This window comes from Myxocyprinus asiaticus, chromosome 13 (assembly GCF_019703515.2).
Source record: "Myxocyprinus asiaticus isolate MX2 ecotype Aquarium Trade chromosome 13, UBuf_Myxa_2, whole genome shotgun sequence".
NCBI lineage: Eukaryota > Metazoa > Chordata > Actinopteri > Cypriniformes > Catostomidae > Myxocyprinus > Myxocyprinus asiaticus.
The window spans coordinates 32,356,819-32,376,804 of NC_059356.1; the positions used below are offsets into that span (position 1 = coordinate 32,356,819).

At 42.9% G+C, this 19,986-nt stretch overlaps 2 protein-coding genes across 8 annotated transcripts in view; one reads left to right on the plus strand and one right to left on the minus strand.

The window, feature by feature from the left end:
- Nucleotides 1–19,986, plus strand: part of rbfox1 (RNA binding fox-1 homolog 1) — a 426,210-nt gene that overhangs the window by 148,379 nt on the left and 257,845 nt on the right. For all 7 annotated transcript variants that reach the window (XM_051713882.1, XM_051713878.1, XM_051713887.1 and 4 more), the window contains one exon: nt 11,224–11,265. In XM_051713882.1, the coding sequence (XP_051569842.1) occupies nt 11,239–11,265 (27 nt within the window). In that variant the 5' untranslated portion in view covers nt 11,224–11,238. The remainder of the gene's footprint in view (nt 1–11,223; nt 11,266–19,986) is intronic.
- The window catches only part of LOC127450113 (N-alpha-acetyltransferase 60), a 436,968-nt gene continuing 434,937 nt past the window's right edge, over nt 17,956–19,986 (minus strand). The window contains exon 8 of the transcript XR_007898912.1: nt 17,956–18,037. The gene's annotated coding sequence lies outside the window, so the exon portion shown is untranslated. The remainder of the gene's footprint in view (nt 18,038–19,986) is intronic.

Here is a 19,986-nt window from a genome sequence, read left to right on the forward strand (position 1 = left end):
TTTTTTAAAAAGTGCCCTTTGCCACACTTTTGCAAGTTATATGCTGCAGTTATGTTTATGCCCCACACAGTAAAATTACAGTAACACTTTACAAAAAGTTTCAATTTGTTAACATTAACAACTGTAGTTAACATGAACTAATGAACTTAATGTTAGTTACAACATATACTAATACATTTTTAAAATCAAAATTTTTATTTATTACATTAATGCACTATGAACTAACATGAACTAACAATGAACAACTGTATTTTATTAACTAACATTGATTAATAAATGATGTAAAAATATATTGTTCATTGTTTGTTCATGATACCTAATGCATTAACTATTGTTAAATAAATTAAACCTTTTTATTAAGTTTTACCAAAATTACATTAAAATTACATTAATTGTGAATTGCTAACATTTATTTGTATTGATGTTGTCAATATCAAATGATCATTTTACTGGCAACTAGTAAAAACCATGAGAGCATCACACACTGCAGAGATACATTCAAAAATAAGAAAAATAGATCAATTACAAGCTCTAAAACTGCTCCAGTGAGAAATTATTCATATCTATGATATATTTACTGTCTTTGGCGTCTTGTTGTAACACAAATCACGAATTAAGTAAATACGTGAAGACGCAGTGCCTTTATTGAAGTTTAAACAGTTACATCTGTGATTAGTGGTATTGTGACTAATATTAATCTGATTTAAATTGGGATCCTCACAGAATAGCACTGAGATGAGTGACTGATGATGAGATATTGAGAGCACCTGGAGAGTGCGCATGTTTGATTGACACGAGAGTGCTCATGTTGAAGAGAGTGAAGCTATAAGTGATCGTGATCGCTCAAACAGTCTCTATAGCTCAACACAATGTCTGATTGTCATGACTCACGTCACGTATCATGTATTTGCATGTTTATTTGTTGTTTAGTTCGTTTTTAGACCAATTAGCAGCCTCTTTATCCTCTTCCTGCTCACTGTGCAGCAAATATTAATATTCATACATGTGTAATTCTTACACATTTTTAAAACCAAACCGGCATATTCATCTGAATTACAGCATGTCTGAAAGTTTAAATTCATGAATGTTTAGAATTGCCAACAACTCACCCTCCAAAGGCCACTCTGTCATGCATCAAGGGCTGAGCAAGCGCTCATTCAGTAGAGGAGCAGTGTATGTGTGATTCCCTGCGCTGCAGAAAAGATTGGCCCTAAATCTAGGCACAATCGGCCGATCGCCGATCATAGATTTAAGACGAATATCGGCCAATTCCGATTGGTGGCCGATCGATCAGTGCACTCCTAGTTAACACTTTCTACTCTGAAAAAAAATATCCTTAAAAGTGTACTTCATGTGGTAACTTCTAAATTAACATGTTTTATTCAAGTCGACAATATTATTATTTAGCATTACTGAATCAACCTGAATACATTACACCAATAAAAGTAATTTTAAGTGTTAGACCATGTAGAAAGAGCTAAAAGTGACAATTCCAGGTTACCACTTTTTACAGTGCATGAAGTCAGTATATATAACACATTTTAAAGCTGTTCTTTAATGCATTGCATTCATAATGCCTCATAATAAACCTTATAATATTTTTTTATGATATTGTCAATAATGGTAAACAACCGTTTTAATACATTTTATGTAATACATTGTATATAATGTATGTACACCAACCAATGCATTGTTTTAACGTTATATAGTATAAGTAAAGATTTTGTGTAGTCAGTCAGTCATTAACGCAATATGAACCCCACCAGGGTGATCAGGACATGTCTTGTTTTATCCTGAAGGGGTTTATTTTGCAATAATGACCAGCTGACAGAACACTATCCTGCTTATTACATTGCTACTTATAATTTTTTTTTTTACTTTAAATATTTATTTGAGTTTAAATATTTGTTTTATCTCTGCAAAGGTATATGAGAGACATGAAACGTCATGGTTACTGGTGTAACCTCCGTTCCCTGATGGAGGGAACGAGACGTTGGTGTCGATGTAGTGACACTAGGGGTCACTCTTGGGAGCCCGAGACACCTCTGGTCTTTGATAAAAGGCCAATGAAAATTGGCGAGTGGTATTTGCATGCCACTCCCCCGAACATACGGGTATAAAAGGAGCTGGTATGCAACCACTCATTCAGGTTTTACGCTGAGGAGCCGATATAAGGTCCGGCCATTTCAGCGGGTAGTTCAGCGTTGTGGCAGGAGGGACCAACGTCTCGTTCCCTCCATCAGGGAACGGAGGTTACACCAGTAACCATGACGTTCCCTATCTGTCACTCACTCGACGTTGGTGTCGATGTAGTGACACTAGGGGTCCCTATACAAAACGCCACAAGGCTGAACTGTGTTACGTGAACTGGCGGTGTGTGGTGGGCAGACTTGCTGTGTGCCTCATAGCCAGCACACCAGGTCGACACGTAACCTCCCCCAACACAGTTATGAGTGTCGAACGGCCCTTTTTGGGGACAAGTCGACTACCCAGAGATAGAGACAGGCTTAACCCAGTCATGGCCTCTTTCCCCTTCTCTTTTTCCACTCCCTAAAAAAAAAAGGGGGATTATCCGACTGGGCCGCCAGGTCTAGTCGGGGGGTGTCCCTCCCAAGGGGAGGACACCGCGGAGACCACACCTCGCCCCAAGAGAGGGGGGATATTTAAGTGGAAGAATACATCACATGGTCTTTCCAACCATGTGGAGAGCCTTCAAGGTAGATCCTACCCAATGGGGGAGGAGTTACTACAACATGGAGACTGAGGGGCTCTGCCCAAGGAAGACGCAGTTTGCCAGTAGGGAAACGAACTAGCGGAAGATATAGATCGCATGGGGTTAGCCTTACAGGGAACCGCCACATGCGGAGCACCTACCCCAGAACCGGGCTCTTAGTTAGCGCGTGTACTGGGCCGGCAGCGAGTCTCTCCGAAAACTCGACTGCCACAGGGCTCGGAGGAAGTCAACCAGGGAACAACCTTTGTGAACACTACTGGGAATTAACAGCGCACGTCTTCAGCTCAAAGGAGGTGGAAGGCGCTATGTGCAAGCGATACACCCAGCCGGCTATCCCGGGCTTATCCGCTTGTGTTGCGTGCCACTACCTGGGACGAAACCGGTTCCACCCGGAGGTTGTAGAACCTTGCAAAGGTGTTGGGTGTTGCCCAGCCCGCTGCTCTGCAATGTCTGTTAGAGAGGCACCTCTGGCCAGGGCCCAAGAAGCCGCTACACCACGAGTAGAATGGGCTCGTAGCCCTACCGGGGCGGCATGTTTTGGGCGAGACATGCCATAGTTATGGCGTCAATGAGCCAGTGGGCGATCCTCTGCTTGGAGACAGCGCTTCCTTTCCGCTGTGCACCGAAGCAGACAAAGAGCTGCTCAGAGAGTCTAAAGCTCTGCGTGCGATCCAAATAGATGCGCAAAGCGCGCACCGGACACAGCAACGCCAGGGCTGGGTCTGCCTCCTCCTGGAGCAGCGCTTGCAGGTTCACCACCTGGTCTCTAAAAGGAGTGGTGGGAACCTTGGGCACATAGCCCGGTCGGGGGTCTCAGGATCACATGAGAATAGCCCGGACCGAACTCCAGGCACGTTTCGCTGACAGAGAACGCTTGCAGGTCACCTACCCTCTTGATGGAAGTGAGCGCAGTCAGGAGGGCAGTCTTCAAGGAGAGTGCCTTAAGCCCGGCTGACTGCAAAACTCAAAGGGGGCTCTCTGTAGACCCTGAAAAACTACAGAGATCCGATGAGGGAACAAGGCGTGGCCTGGAGGGATTCAGCCTCCTGGCGCCTCTTAGGAACCTGATGATCAGATTATGCTTCCCTAAGGACTCACCGTCGACTGCGTCATGGTGTGCTGCTATGGCAGCAATGTACACCTTCAAGGTGGAAGGGGACAGCCTCCCTTCCAACCTCTCTTGCAGGAAGGAAAGCACTGATCTGACTGCGCACCTCTGGGGGTCTTCCTGATGGGAAGAACACCACTTAGCGAACAGACACCACTTAAAGGCATACAGGCGCCTCGTAGAGGGAGCCCTAGCCTGAGTGAATGTGTCTACCACCGCAGGTGGAAGACAGCTTAGGTCTTCCGCGTCCCGTCCAGGGGCCAGACATGGAGATTCCAGAGGTCTGGGCGCGGGTGCCGGATGGTGCCCCTTCCCTGAGAAAGAAGGGCCTTTCTCAGGGGAATTTGCCCGGGGGAAGCTGTCACGAGGAGCGTGAGGTCCGAGCACCACGTCTGGGCGGGCCAGTGGGGTGCTTACCAGGACGACCTTCTCCTCGTCCTCCCTGACCTTGCACAGGGTCTGTGCGAGCAGGCTCACTGGGGAAAAACGCATATTTGCGAATGCCAGGGGACCAGCTGTGCCAGCGCGTCTATGCCGAGGAAGGCCTCGGTGAGGGCGTACCAGAGCAGGCAGTGGGAGGATTCTTGGGAGGCGAACAGGTGCACCTGTGCCTGACTGAATCGACTCCAAATCAGCTGGACCACCTGAAGGTGGAGTCTCCACTCTCCCTTGAGGGTAACCTGTTGTTACGGCGCGTCCGCCGAAGTGTTGAGGTTGCCCGGGATGTGAGTGGCTTGCAGCGACTTGGTGCTGCTAACTCCGTTGGAGGAGACGGCGGGCGAGTTATGACATACAGTAGCATATGTCAACCGCCAAGGCGGTCTGCGCTCCCGCTGCCGTGCTGTCTGTCCGAACTAGCACGTGCTTGCCCTGGATCAACGGCCGGAACCTCCGCAGGGCGAGCAGAATTGCCAGTAACTCGAGGCAGTTGATGTGCCAACGCAGCTGCGGACCCGTCTAGAGGCCGGCAGCTGCGTGCCCGTTGCCAACAGCGCCCCAGCCCATTTTGGAGGCGTCTGTCGTGACCACGACGCGCCTGGAGACCAGTTCTAGCGGAACACCTGCTCGTGGAAACGAGAGGTCGGTCCAAGGGCTGAAAAGACGGTGACAGACCGACGTAATGGCCACGCGGTGTGTCCCGTGGCGCCATGCCCGTCTCGGGACTCGAGTCTGGAGCCAGTGCTGAAGCGGCCTCATATGCATCAACCCGAGCGGGGTGGCCACCGCCGAGGACGCCATATGCCCCAGGAGCCTCTGAAAATGTTTCAGTGGAACCGCTGTTTTCTGTTTGAACGCCTTCAAACAGGCCAGCACCGACTGGGCGCGCTCGTTCATAAGGTGCGCCGTCAAGGAGACTGAGTCCAACTCCAAACCGAGAAAAGAGATGCTCTGAACCGGGAGGAGCTTGCTCTTCTCCCAGCTGACCCGAAGCCCTAGTCGGCTGAGGTGTGAGAGCACCAGCTCCTTGTGACCACCCCCGGAACAGCCTGGGACGGGGGAGGAAGAGGCCTGTCCTCATGACCCGTGGAGACTGTCACATCGGGGGCGGATTTGTGCCACAGCTGGGCGCTCAGGGCGGGAGACCGCCGCTGGAGCGCCAACCTGCCAAATGGAGTGGTGGACGGTGGTCGTGATGCCAGCCGTACACACCGAATATGTGACCCAGGGAACAAGGAAACCACTCTTGCGGAGCTCTTGAGTACTGCAGCCACTTGGGCATGCAGCGCAATTAAATGCAAAAGGTAACAAAAAGAAGATCTGCTTACCAGCTCCAGAGCAGCGGGTTTCGTTGTCCCTGGGTCGCCCGTCTCAGGGGTGCTTCGAAGACCTCCGTGGGTTCTTCGGTGCCGGCTGTGAGACGGGTGGCGTCGGCTTCCTGCGGTGGGCTCCACGCCGGGGCCGGGCCGGAGGGGCGGGCTGCGGCGGAGCCGGTGCAGTCACCGCAGGGGGACGCCCTCGGCGATGAGTAGATGGGGGGATCTTGAGCCACGCCGGGGCAGGACAAGCCGGCTAACATCCATCTACTGCTCTACCATCGAGAACTGCTGGGCAAAGTCCTCGACAGTGTCGCCGAATAGGCCCGCCTGGAAAATGGGGGCAGCAAGGAATCGTGTCCTGTCGGCCTCACCCATCTCGACCAGGTTGAGCCAAAGGTGGCGCTCCTGGACCACTAGTGTGGCCATCGTCCGCCCGGGAGACCGCGCCGTGACCTCCGTCGCTCGGAGAGCGAGGTCGGTCGCCGAGCGCAGTTCCTGCATCAATCCCGGGGCGGAACTACCCTCGTGCAGTTCCTTTAGCGCCTTGGCGGACTTGCAGGAGAGCCATGGCGTGCAGGGCTGAGGCGGCTTGTCCAGCAGCGCCGTAGGCTTTGACCGTCAGAGACGACGTAAACCTACAGGCCTTGGACGGGGGCTTTGGGCACCCACGCCAGGTGGCGGCGTTCTGCGGGCATAGGTGCACCGCGAGCGCCTTTATCCACCGGGGGATTGCCGAATAACCCTTGGCCGCCCCACCATCGAGGGTAGTGAGAGCGGGGAAGCTGAAAAGATCGGGACCGGGCAGTAAAAGGTGCCTCCCGCGATCTTGTCAGCTCTTCATGCACTTCCGGGAAGAAAGGAACGGGGCGGGGCGTGGCTTTGAGCGGCGCCGCGAGCCCAGGAACCAATCACAGAGCCGCGAGGGTTCAGGGAAGAGCGGTGAAATCCGCTCTAACCGACGCTCGCGGCTGTCCGGGAAAGCATGTCGTCATCTCCGCGTCAGCCTGTGACTGGGCGATCGACCCCGAAGGGAGGAGCCCAGCCGAGGCTTCCGACTGGACGAGCCCGCTCTCCGATGCTGCGCTCGAGAGCTCATCACTTTCGCGGGCTCCAAATAAGAGGTCGAACTCGCCGTGAGACGAGCCGGCGGACTCACCCGGAAGCCCGATCGGGGCAGACGAGCGTGCTGGGGAATGGGAGGTCCGCGGGGGGATACCCGGCGGAGGCGGTCCCATTGGGGTCCCCAAATCGCCCCCAGTGCTAGCCGCGTTGGCCTCAAACCCGTGGGTAAAAGGACCGAGGCGGGAGCCTCTGGGGTGGCTCGCTTCCTTACGAAGGCGAGCCGCGACCGCAACGTTGCCATGGACACATTCTCGCAATGAGAATGTGACCATCCACGAACGCTGTCTCCGCGTGAGCAGTGCCCAGACACGAAAGACAGTGATCGTGACCGTTAGAAGGCGAGAGATAACGAGCACAACCAGGAATAACACACAATCGGAAAAGCATCTTTAAAAAGACGCGTCTTTAAAAAGACGTTCCGTGTGTGCGCTCTTTTAGAGAAATATATACTCTTTTAGAGGGGAAAAATGCTCTTTCAGAAAATATACTCTCTAGTTTTTCTGCCGAAGCGCCCAGGGGCGTTCTCTGCAGTGCACCAGTGCAGAGGAGGGAGAAGCCGCTGAAATGCGCCGTCAGATCCAGCAGGTGAATGAACAGTAGTATTCAGCTCAATGAGCATGACCGTTCGGCTCCGAAGAGAAAATCTGAATGAGTGGTTGCATACCAGCTCCTTTTATACCCGTATGTTCGGGGGAGTGGCATGCAAATACCACTCGCCAATTTTCATTGGCCTTTTATCAAAGACCAGAGGTGTCTCGGGCTCCCAAGAGTGACCCCTAGTGTCACTACATCGACACCAACGTCGAGTGAGTGACAGATAGGGAACTAGAACAGCTATATACTGTAGTAAATCGTTTGAACAGGTACTAGTAAGTGGTAATAATACCACAAAATACTACAATTGATCAATCAGAATCAAGTAGTAACACTTTACACATTTGCTTTGAACATTTTTATTGTAATAGTTAGAAATTAAAATATTAAATAGAATCAACAAAACCACATAACATTATTTCAGATGTAAAAGAGTTATCAGCTAAAACCTGTTTACATTAAAATGAACATTGATCATAGAGAAAACATTCAAAAATGAACAAAGTAACAGCTCTTCTAAAGGCAAGGCACTGGCACTGAAAATTATTAACCATTACGCACCATCTCTGTGTTTTCATGTGCGTCTTCCCGAGAACGTTGATGGGGGAGAATACCCCACCCCCCGGGAGTTCGGGGGCACCCCCGCTGCATGGCGTTATTATGGCCCTGGTCTTCTGTGTCAGCTTAATAAAGTAATTCTGCTTGGCCGTGTTCTGCCACTTGTACTCTGCCGAGCGCTACTTATTGACATTTTTTCATTCTGATTTTTTTTCCCTGCATGGCTAAGACCAGTAGAGCTCATTGAGGGACTGAGTAAGCCCTGCTCTGCCTCACTCTTTCTTTCCTTACCTCTCCATCTCGCAATGCTGTGCCACAACAACTCAGTATTACTCTCCATCTCTGTCTATCTCTCTCAAGCCCTCGACGTAAGTCAACAAGCAAGCGAGAGAGAGACAGAGAGAGACAGAGAAAGAGAGAGAGAGAGAGAGAGAGAGAGAGAGAGAGAGAGAGAGAATAGTATATTCCTAGTGAAAATAGGGGAAGCAGACCATTAGAGGTAAAGGATAAGCAAGCCCTTCGAGAGCCCTTTGTCCTTTCATACAGAAGTGGGCTGTTTGTGCTGCTATTGTTAGTTTTCCCCTTGATTTCATCTGGAAAGTATCATTATCGAACAAGAGCCTCTTCAGTGCTGTTTAAGGCCATCTCCATGCAGTATTCTTTGGCTTTGGTGGAATTGTGTGTGCCTGAGAAGCTTTGAAAAGGGAACTTGGAACAATTTACACCCTGCTTGCCATCAGGCTCTATTCAACACATAAGCTCTGTTCCTGCCTCATTGCTTACTGCCTTTGTAGGCAGCTGCCTTATTAGGGAACACCTTTACTGTCATGGAGCCACATAAGTGACTGAGTGTGAATGTTTTACTAGGCTGCTGACCCAGTTGGACTACTCGCTCAGATTTTTTGTAGCCCTGCCAACATTTTCACTGGCCCAAACACATTTATTTTTTTTGAAATATTTAGTATTTTTTTATGTTTGCAAAATAAATAAATAAATAAATAAATAAAATAGTAATTTTGCTTTTAAACTGTTAAGTTCTCTTTTACAACCAACAATAATTATGTTCTTTTTGCTGGAAAATTATGGCATATGATACATTAATGTTTGGTTTAAAGTAAAGTTCCAACCCATTTTAACTGATGCTACTAAGACTATCACAAGTTATCCTTGCAATTTTAACAAAATCTAGATTATGTTATCTTGGTGACAAGTTAAAAAACTGCATTTTTCATGCACAACAATACAATGAAGACCAACAATGTAAGAAATCCATGTTGACATTGGATTTTAAATCAGTGGATTATTCCCTGCTTTTAATGCCAAAATGTAACCAGTCATGAGCACAAAACTTTTGCCCATTGGATAAGCTGGTAAGAACACCAGTAAAGGTGTTACATGCATAGCGAAATCAGGGTAATGAGCAAAAATCTATGTGTGCTGATCAGTTTATGCTTAAACCAGTTAAGACCATTTCACAACAAAAGAGAAACAATTAAGGCATTTACATGATCTTCCATGTCATCGGATTATTAAGCATAGTTAGTTTAAGAATTTGCATGTAAACGCTTTCAGTGCTTAAAACATTACAGAAAACCTAATGTTTATGTTCAATGTACAAATGTACAAATCAGCAAATGTAAGATTTATGTCTCTTTTGACAATGTAGCACTGGCCAACAGGGCAAGTGACAGTTCTGTCTCTTACACTGGTTATCCTTATTGTTAAAAAAAAATAATAATTCACAAAGCTCATCGCAATGCATTCAGGGATTGCCTACTCCGCAAAGGATGCATGCAGTGTTGCCTTAGAGTCTGGCTGAAACAGCGTAATGAAGATGCATACCCTTTGGAACATGATGCCTTAAACTGTACCTCAATAGGCAACTTATTAGGTTTTGGAACAATGCAATAGAATTTAGTTTGTATAATAATATATGACATTATAACATAAAAAAAAGCAAAAAACAATGTTCAGCACTTGTCAATCCATGTTAAAAATAACAGGAGAAAAAGATGGTTTGAATTTCAGATTTCAGCACAGGAACCTTGTATAAAAATGTATGCCAGCGGTCTGAATCTAGAAGCATGCAGTGTGCTGTCTGCCCCTGAGCTATTGAGAAGCTTCTCCTAATGACCTGCTAGAGGCAGTTGGCTGAAAGGAAAGGGCTACCAAAACAAGTGAGCCATCATTAAGGTCAGTGTCGCTAAAGAATACAATTCCTGCCTTACAAGATGGTTCATCGGTGCCCTGTTTTATTTTATTTTATTTTATTTTTTCATTGGAGAAAGACATTTATTTGCCTAAAACTTTCTCATGACCATAATTTGAACACGTAATAAAAAAATAAAAAAAATTCTGGTGCAGCTGTTGTCCCTAGATTTTCTTTTACAATTGATAAAAAACAAAAACAAATATGAAATATGAACTTCCTCCTAAAAGGCAAACCATTTTCCGATCATGAGTGTTTTCCTACAAATCAGCGAATGGATGTTACCGCAAGTCTTACTACTCATTTGATACGAAAATATTTCAATGTGACAAAGTTAATGCATCCATTTTTTTCCCTCTTATCATATCAAATCAAAGCCATTTCCCTGGCCTTTTTTCCCTCTATCTGCAGGTCATAATTCTCTTTAGGGTTTTTCTGCAGCCATGTCCAGTTACTAAATGATGAAAATCATATTGGGCCTCACTCAGTGGCCTGACTAATGGGAGATGTGCACTTTTAAAAACAGCTAAATGGTTTAGGTTGTGAGGAGAGTGAAACTGTTAATATCATTACATTTGAAGAGAGTGTTTGTAACACAGATTCTGTTTCTTAAATGAACACTCGACCAGTGCATTATGGACGTATCGACGGCAGGAATTCATGAGGGAAAGATTAGTGGTATATCCAGGAAACCTCTCAGTGTAACCAGACCCTAATCTCTTAATTGTGTAGTTCTCTTTCATACACTCAACAAGCATTAACAAAATTAGAAATGTGTTTTTTCCCCACAATTTTATTTATTTATTTATTTATTTTTTTTTTGTCGGCCGAGTAAACTGTGCATCAAGGCATGTAGAAATGCTCTCCTCAATTCAATTCAACCTCTATACCATTCTCATTATTTGTCAAAAAAGGAAAAATATTGTTGTCTCCTGTTTCTAGCATGGAAACGATATCTTGCCTGTCTTTATTCCCTGCTCTCACCACATTTTGCATGGTTCCATGTTGCAAACCTCAAATTTGACAGATCTCATTTTGTCGCCCCTCAGCCTGCTCTAGATGATTGACTTGTAATTACAGAAGGGAGGTGCTACATTTGGTGTGTAATGTGTTACTCTAATTTGTATGTCTCTGTTGACAGATTCCAGGACAACCAATGAGTTGTGAAACAGACCAGCTCAGGGTAAGTGATGCCTCTGTGTCTTTGGCTCTGTATGTGTCTGTGTGTGTGTATCTGTTTTTGTGCAGTTGTTAATGTGAGTTCACATGTTTTAACAGTGTATTGTGATATCGCACACTCAATTAACCAGTCCACAGAGCACACTGTAATCAAGCTGAGAGATTCAGTCATGTAAAGACTAATTATTTTGTCACAATGATTTTAGTTGTTTTTTTTTTTTTTTTTTTTGTGAAAATGTCATGTTCACTTAAGCATTCTCAGACAGAGATGAGGGTGATGTTAAATCAATGGGCAAAAAGTAAAGTAAAAATTTCAATTTTACTCTCATACAAAAAACAGTTATTCTCTCATACTCTGCTGTGTCCATATTAAAAATACAACAAAGCTTACCTTGCTTTCTCATTAAACTTTAATAGCGGCTCTCAAAACCTCCTGCTCACTCACTGTCCTGAAAAGCCAGGCAAGCAAAGGTGTCAGCTTCACTTCATGATGAAAACCCTCCCAAAGATCTTCATCTTCTTCAAACACATGATATCTGTGCGTAGATGAACATGTGTCCTGATGCCTCTACCTTGAGCTGTTTATACAACACACAGAGTGTATATACAGCAATGTAGAATAGAGATCGACCGATATTGGTTTTTAATGACAGATACAATACTGATTATTTTTTAGTTTAAATGTCCAAAAACCGATCTGCATAACTGATTTTTAATTGTAGAACAACTTAATCATTTATCACTAAAACTACCGGTAATTTTATACACAAAGTAATATTGTGTCTATAAAGAATGAATTGAACTATTTTAAGTTGCAATATACACTTTTGCAAAGCCCCTTACTTAATTAATATTTAAGATTTAAAGTCTTTGTGTCTTACTTTATCAGTACTAAAGAACCAAAAACCGATTAAGTGGAAAAGTGAAAATATTGGTTAAAAATATCGGTCAAACCGATTATCGGTCTCTCTCTCTACTGTATCATGGGCAAGTGTAGTCTATGCAGGAATGAAGTTGCAGTCCCCGCTCAGTGCTTTAATTTATCATGGTTTGTTGAGGGATTTTAAGTCTGATAGGGCTTATATGATTAATGCACAGATGTTCATGCTCATACACAGCCATTACTCTAATTTTGGTGGCAAATCTTTGTTTGTTTATTTGTTTCTTTAATGATCTGAATTCTTCTGAATTCCATTCAAATTAGAGCAGGGAGAAAATGGGGACAAAACGGATTATGATCAAAAATATAATTTTCTTTGAGTTTCCAGAGGGCAGTGCTAATTTGATCTTAGAAATCTGAAAACCACTTTCTTGTTTTTGTTACCATCTCATTTCCTCTTGTTAGTGACTCACTCATCAGTCTGAGGACAGCTGTTTCCTAAGTGCTTTTGGGAAGCTTGCCCTTCATTTATATTTATTTGAGATGAGCGAGGATGATGTACTGTATATCCGGTTTTGTCAATTAGCATTTCCTGCAGAAGAACTGGGATTTTTAGTATTGAGTATTAAATATTCTTAAAAAGAGGGTTCTAGCCCTGACAAAGGAATTGGTGCACTATTCTTTAAAGGGATATTTCACCCAAAAATAAAAATTCTGTCATTATTAACCCATATGACTGTCTGTCTTCCGTGAAACACAAAAGATACATTTGTAAAATAATAATAATTATTATTATTTACATTTATATAGCACTTTTCTAGGCACTCAAAGTGCTTTTACTTAGTATGGGGGATTCTCCTCAACCACCACCAGTGTGCAGCATCCACATGGATGATGCGACGGCAGCCATAGTGCGCCAGTACGCTCACCACACGCCAGCTATTAGTGGAGAGGAGAGAGTAGAGTGTTACAGCCAATTAATGGATGGGGATTATTAGGAGGCAATGATTGAGAAGGGCCTATGGGGGAAATTTGGCCAGGACACCTGGGTTACACCCCTAGTCTTTACGAGAAGTGTCCTGGGATTTTTAATGACCACAGACAGTCAGGACCTCTGTTTAACGTCTCATCCGAAAGACGATGCTTTTTTACAGTATAGTGTCCCCATCACTATACTGGGGCATTAGGACCCACACAGACCACAAGGTGAGCACCCCCTGCTGGCCTCCCTAATACATAAAAAAAAGCCTTCACAAGGTTTATCCGCCATAATGAAAGTGAATATTGACTTGAAAAAGGACAAAAACACCAAAACATCACAGTAAAAGTAATCGATAAAACTCTATTTTACAAATGTTTTGAAGCGATACAATCAATTTGTGCAATGAACAGAATGAAATTTAAGTCATTATTCACTCTCAGATTAAACATATTTATAAAGTAAATTGCATCAAATATGGCAGTTATGTCAATAACATCAAACCTCATTGGTTCACATTGTTTCTAGTGAACAAATGTCATGCGCATCATTAGTATTATTTTTATTTTTTTATTAATGTTTTTTTTTGGGGGGGGGGGGGGGTGTGAATAACAGATTTTAAAATGGTTTTTAAAATTAATTTTTTATGTTCCACGGAAGAAAGAAAGTCATAGAGGTTTGGAGCGACATTAAGGTGAGTAAATATTTTTTCAGTGAATTAATCCTTAAAAGACAGTGGTGGGTAACTCCATGGCAGATAACTCTGTCACTCTTTCTGGCCACTTTGGCGGATGCCGTTTTTTTCAGGGTTTTTCCTGCATTGAAAATTCTGTGAATGTCGGGCGACTCGGAACTGCTGCCTATATATATATTAATGCAGTGACACTAACTGGTAACTTGCCTTGATTAATAATAAATCTGTTAGGGTGAATCTATTAGATTTTAATTTTATTACAACTGTGAAAGTTGTAGTAAAATGTTTCTAAATGTGTTTAGGCTATTAGCTTTTTCATAACAAATACAACTACTTTTTTTTTTTTTTTTTTACACTAACATTAACCTAACCAGGTTCTTTCATAATGGCCTTGTCATTGCAAATGTCACTGTTAAACAATGGTAGAACAATGGTAAACTTTCATAGACATTTTCAATTTGATGGGGTTGAAACTTCCGTGAACTATGGAAAAATGATTGACAAATTTTCCTCCTGTTCTATCCTACTCTTGTTCTAACTGGCATTTGCCTTTTGATATTTTATAGGTTACTTAAACCATTAAGCATGTGTCCTGCTGAACTCACATAATTCTTGTTTAAATAAAATGTCCAAACAAATGCATGCATTTACAGTTACAGTTACCTTTATCACTCTTTGTGAGGTGGGAGATTTTGGCTAGTGAAAATGTTGAGTGGCTAGTGACCTTGGAAAAGTACTAGCCACAGTGCCTGGTGAGCCAAAAAGTTAATTTCAAACCCTGGTCCTATTGCAACAGGAATTTTGTGCTCATCCCATTGTTTTTATGTAGCCAATATCTTTAGCAGTAGCCTTTAGTTTGACATGTTAGTCAAAAGTAGGTAGTATTAGTGTGATTGACATTTTCGTTCTAAAGATCATTTGATTGGACAAAATGCTTGAGTGCACTATGAGCGGTCAGTATTTTGGTCTGTTTTTCCCAGAAGAGAAAAATTGTTAAAGATTTTAAAATCTGCTAAAAGTGAATAATGTCAGAGTTTAGGACTACACTCGCATATAGATGGCTTCAAAGCTAACAGACATGGAATTAAAGCCTCAAAAGTCCAAGTTTTGATTTCACTGGGTTTGTTTTAGCTACTATTTTAGACTTTTTAATTAGGTTAAAGGGTGCATTCAGACTGTGGAGACAGCAGCAGTATTGGACTGCTCCATGTAAATGGTCATGTCTGTAAGCAGCACTCAGTTTCATTGACCATTAGACCTTTCTTGCCCTGAAGTAAAAACATTTAACCAAATTGTAGGTTGAAGTATGTTTCTTTCGCAAGAGTCTTCACAAACAATGGACACAACATTATGCCATTTATCCTTGTTTAATAATATTGCACCATGTCAAAAATAATTTAGTGTATTGCACATAGTATTGATTGGATGTCTTTGTACTAAGCCTTTCATTCTGAATTGGGAAGACTCCCTTTTTACATTTTGCAAGTAAAGGCCTTTTCACACCAAATGCGAAACTTCGACCTGATTTCTCGCCGCGATTAATTTTTTTATGGAAACAATGGATTCCTAATGAGCTCTTCACACCTGGAATGAATGTTCCTGCTGAATTGTGTGCCGACAAAGAAAAGCTTTTTTTACAGTGAGTGTGTCGAATATTTTTTTCTTCGCCCGACCAATAAAATTTGAGCTGTGAATCATGTGTCAGGAGCTGCTGCAGTTCCCAAAACCAGCAGAACAGGTGGAGCTAAAGCACAGAAAGCTGTTTTGACCACCGACATTAAATGCTGAAGCAGTGAAGACGTGTGTTTCATTTGCATCAAATGCCTTAAAAATGGAAACCGTTTTTTTCTCTTAAGGGTTCTGTTAATGTAACGGTGGCCAGCTGGTACGTGCTTTGCAGTGTGTGTAAACCTCACTCCCCTGGCCTCGTTAGTGCCTGCCTCCCATGCCAGAGACGCCGGTTTGAATCCTGCTCAGAGCGGGTCGAGCAGGACCGGTAACAGTGGTGCCGTGACCCGGACGGGAGTGAGGTTTAGGGGGGTGAGTGTAATGGTGGCCAGCTGGTACGTGCTGTGCAGTGTGTGTAAACCTCACTCCCCTGGCCTCAAGAGGTGCACTAGCGACTGACGCTAGAGGCTGTAACCTTTTAGCCTCCTCGTTAGCGCCCACCTCCCATGCCGGAGACACTGATTAGAATCCCGATCAGAGCAGTTTGAGCTGGACCGGTAACATTAACATGTAAATGTTATTGCTGCATCTCTGCCTTGCATACTCTTTAAAAAGCTCTCTGATCTTACATGGATTGTCTTCATATATTGCTGTATTTTTTCCTTTGCATTTAATCTCTAATATAACATATATCACAGCATATTTGCCTTTGTATCAACATTTTAAATAAACAACTGTACAGATCTTAAGTGTTTTTATTTGCCAAATATTAACAAATTTAATGCTGTGACTTGCAGTGCAAAATGCCTTTGTATACCAAAACGTGGTATTGTCTCCTCAAAATCATTAATTCTGTGCAATTGTTAATAGTCGTTAACAGCTGTATTTGGCAATTATTTGTATCTAATAATGGGTCAGACTGAAGATGTTTTGAGTGAGGTGTTGTATTTCTTGCATTGTATAGATTCTTTGGCCATTTTACTACAGTCATGTTTAATTAGTAAAATGTTCTGAGCAAATTTAGATACACATGCAATAACATACAATCAATATAGCTCAAATTGATAACATCTTTTACACAGGGGCGGGTTTACGATTTCTGAGGCCCCAAGAATCCGACCAAGCTGGGGCCCCATTTCGAAAATGTTTGCTTAAAAAAATCATAATTTAAAATTCATCCCATCAACCATTTTAGCCAAGTACATTCAAAATGTTTAATGAAATAAAAATCTTGTTAAAGATAATTAATGCATGTTTTCCCGTTTTTCCACAATACAGTGATAAAAAAAATAAACAAATATTTACCTACATACAGGTGCATCTCAATAAATTAGAATGTCGTGGAAAAGTTCATTTATTTCAGAAATTCAACTCAAATTGTGAAACTCGTGTATTAAATAAATTCAATGCACACAGACTGAAGTAGTTTAAGTCTTTGGTTCTTTTAATTGTGATGATTTTGGCTCACATTTAACAAAAACCCACCAATTCACTATCTCAAAAAATTAGAATATGATGACATGCCAATCAGCTAATCAACTCAAAACACCTGCAGTGGTTTCCTGAGCCTTCAAAATGGTCTCTCAGTTTGGTTCAATAGGCTACACAATCATGGGGAAGACTGCTGATCTGACAGTTGTCCAGAAGACAATCATTGACACCCTTCACAAGGAGGGTAAGCCACAAACATTCATTGCCAAAGAAGCTGGCTGTTCACAGAGTGTTGTATCCAAGCATGTTAACAGAAAGTTGAGTGGAAGGAAAAAGTGTGGAAGAAAAAGATGCACAACCAACCGAGAGAACCACAGCCTTATGAGAATTGTCAAGCAAAATCGATTCAAGAATTTGGGTGAACTTCACAAGGAATGGACTGAGGCTGGGGTCAAGGCATCAAGAGCCACCACACACAGACGTGTCAAGGAATTTGGCTACAGTTGTTGTATTCCTCTTGTTAAGCCACTCCTGAACCACAGACAATGTCAGAGGTGTCTTACCTGGGCTAAGGAGAAGAAGAACTGGACTGTTGCCCAGTGGTCCAAAGTCCTCTTTTCAGATGAGAGCAAGTTTTGTATTTCATTTGGAAACCAAGGTCCTAGAGTCTGGAGGAAGGGTGGAGAAACTCATAGCCCAAGTTGCTTGAAGTCCAGTGTTAAGTTTCCACAGTCTGTGATGATTTGGGGTGCAATGTCATCTGCTGGTGTTGGTCCATTGTGTTTTTTGAAAACCAAAGTCACTGCACCCGTTTACCAAGAAATTTTGGAGCACTTCATGCTTCCTTCTGCTGACCAGCTTTTTAAAGATGCTGATTTCATTTTCCAGCAGGATTTGGCACCTGCCCACACTGCCAAAAGCACCAAAAGTTGGTTAAATGACCATGGTGTTGGTGTGCTTGACTGGCCAGCAAACTCACCAGACCTGAACCCCATAGAGAATCTATGGGGTATTGTCAAGAGGAAAATGAGAAACAAGAGACCAAAAAATGCAGATGAGCTGAAGGCCACTGTCAAAGAAACCTGGGCTTCCATACCACCTCAGCAGTGCCACAAACTGATCACCTCCATGCCACGCCGAATTGAGGCAGTAATTAAAGCAAAAGGAGCCCCTACCAAGTATTGAGTACATATACAGTAAATGAACATACTTTCCAGAAGGCCAACAATTCACTAAAAATGTTTTTTTTATTGGTCTTTTGATGTATTCTAATTTTTTGAGAGAGTGAATTGGTGGGTTTTTGTTAAATGTGAGCCAAAATCATCACAATTAAAAGAACCAAAGACTTAAACTACTTCAGTCTGTGTGCACTGAATTTATTTAATACACGAGTTTCACAATTTGAGTTAAATTACTGAAATAAATGAACTTTTCCACGACATTCTAATTTATTGAGATGCACCTGTATATTTTTACAAAATTATTATTATTTGTGTGTGTGTGTGTGTGTGTGTGTGCAACACCTACTACTTCACCCAGTAACATTTTGGAATTCAGTTGTTATTTATTAATATTATAACCCAAAATTATTTATTGTTGTCCAGTTTGTCATTATAATATGATACAGTATTATTATTACTTTGAGGATTTGTTGTACACAATAGTAATATATTCCTGTCTTATTTACTTTACATTCACCTGGATTTTATATTCTGATGCTTAGGCTGTATTTTATGTAAGCATCGTAGGCAACATTCGTATTGTAACAATAAACATACAAGGCACGGCAGCCCCTCAGCACACTAGAGCAGAAGGGGAAAAAAAACATTGCCTTTTATCAAGCGCTGAAACTTTGCTTGTTGCAGAACAATCTGGAATAATGTTAAACATTGTAACAGTACCCTCTTTGCAACCTGAACTTGTTCAGAACGTTAAATCTTTGTGACACCTGCGCTAAAACAGTGCAACAACTGATACAGAACGCAGGTGTCCCGGGATGCATTGTTGAAACCTGATGCTCTTATTAACTTGACACAGTGTCTAAAAATGTTCCAGTCCTCCGTGAGACACTGAAGAAACAGCGAGACGCGGTGCAGCATGTATGAACGTTCATCCAGTGCGTGTTTACACAGGAAAACAATGGAAAAACAGAGCAGACGCAGGCAAAAACTCGTTCGGTGTGAACGGCCCCTAACTCATCCGTTCACGCGTATCTGTGAGTGAGAGCGTGTGCTCGAAACAAGTTCTGATGGCCTATATATATTCCCCAGCGGCTTCTAACGTGAACCACTCTAAGAGTGCTGACAACAGCGTATTTGTGCATGTACCCAGAACATCATGTCACCCCTCAAGCATTTTTTTGCAGAACTTTCCTATGTTTTGGGCCCCACGCAATTGCGTGGTGTGCATGGTGGTTAAAACCGCTACTGCTGTTACAACAGTCATTATATGTGTGCATTACGCAGCGAATAAAATTTTTTTACTTAACATTGGCAGTGGCATATAATCACACTTATTTCAAATAATAACATTTTAACCATTAATATGATTTTTTACACTAGATTTTTTTGTAATCACCCCTCAGACTGTGTACACTTGATAATACTACCAGTCAACTCGTTGAGCAACTCCACAACAAACTCTTCATTACTTCTGCAGCTTGTAGAGAAATCAGTTTTCTTTTATGTATCTGCTTGTCAAGTACCTTTTCTTGAAAAGGCTTTAAGAGCACAAGCAGAGGCAAATTCCTCTTTATAAAATGCATAGTTCCAACTTTAAATTCTGATTGGAGCCACATTCTAAGCCGTTATAAAATGCCAATAAATGCACACCTGAGATTGCGTATTCTGTTTTAATGTGCCAAGTTGATACATAGATTGGCTACTGTAAACAGCTTGCAGTTAATGATCCATATCACTAATGAACTTTAATGAACCATACTACTTGGCAGAAGAATTGTTTATTCCAAGTATAATTGTTAATACGTTTAACTATTTATGGAACATTGGTGTCTTTTATCATATTGCAGTTTCCACCATTTTTTTAAAGCAATATGCCACTCAAGGCTGTACTT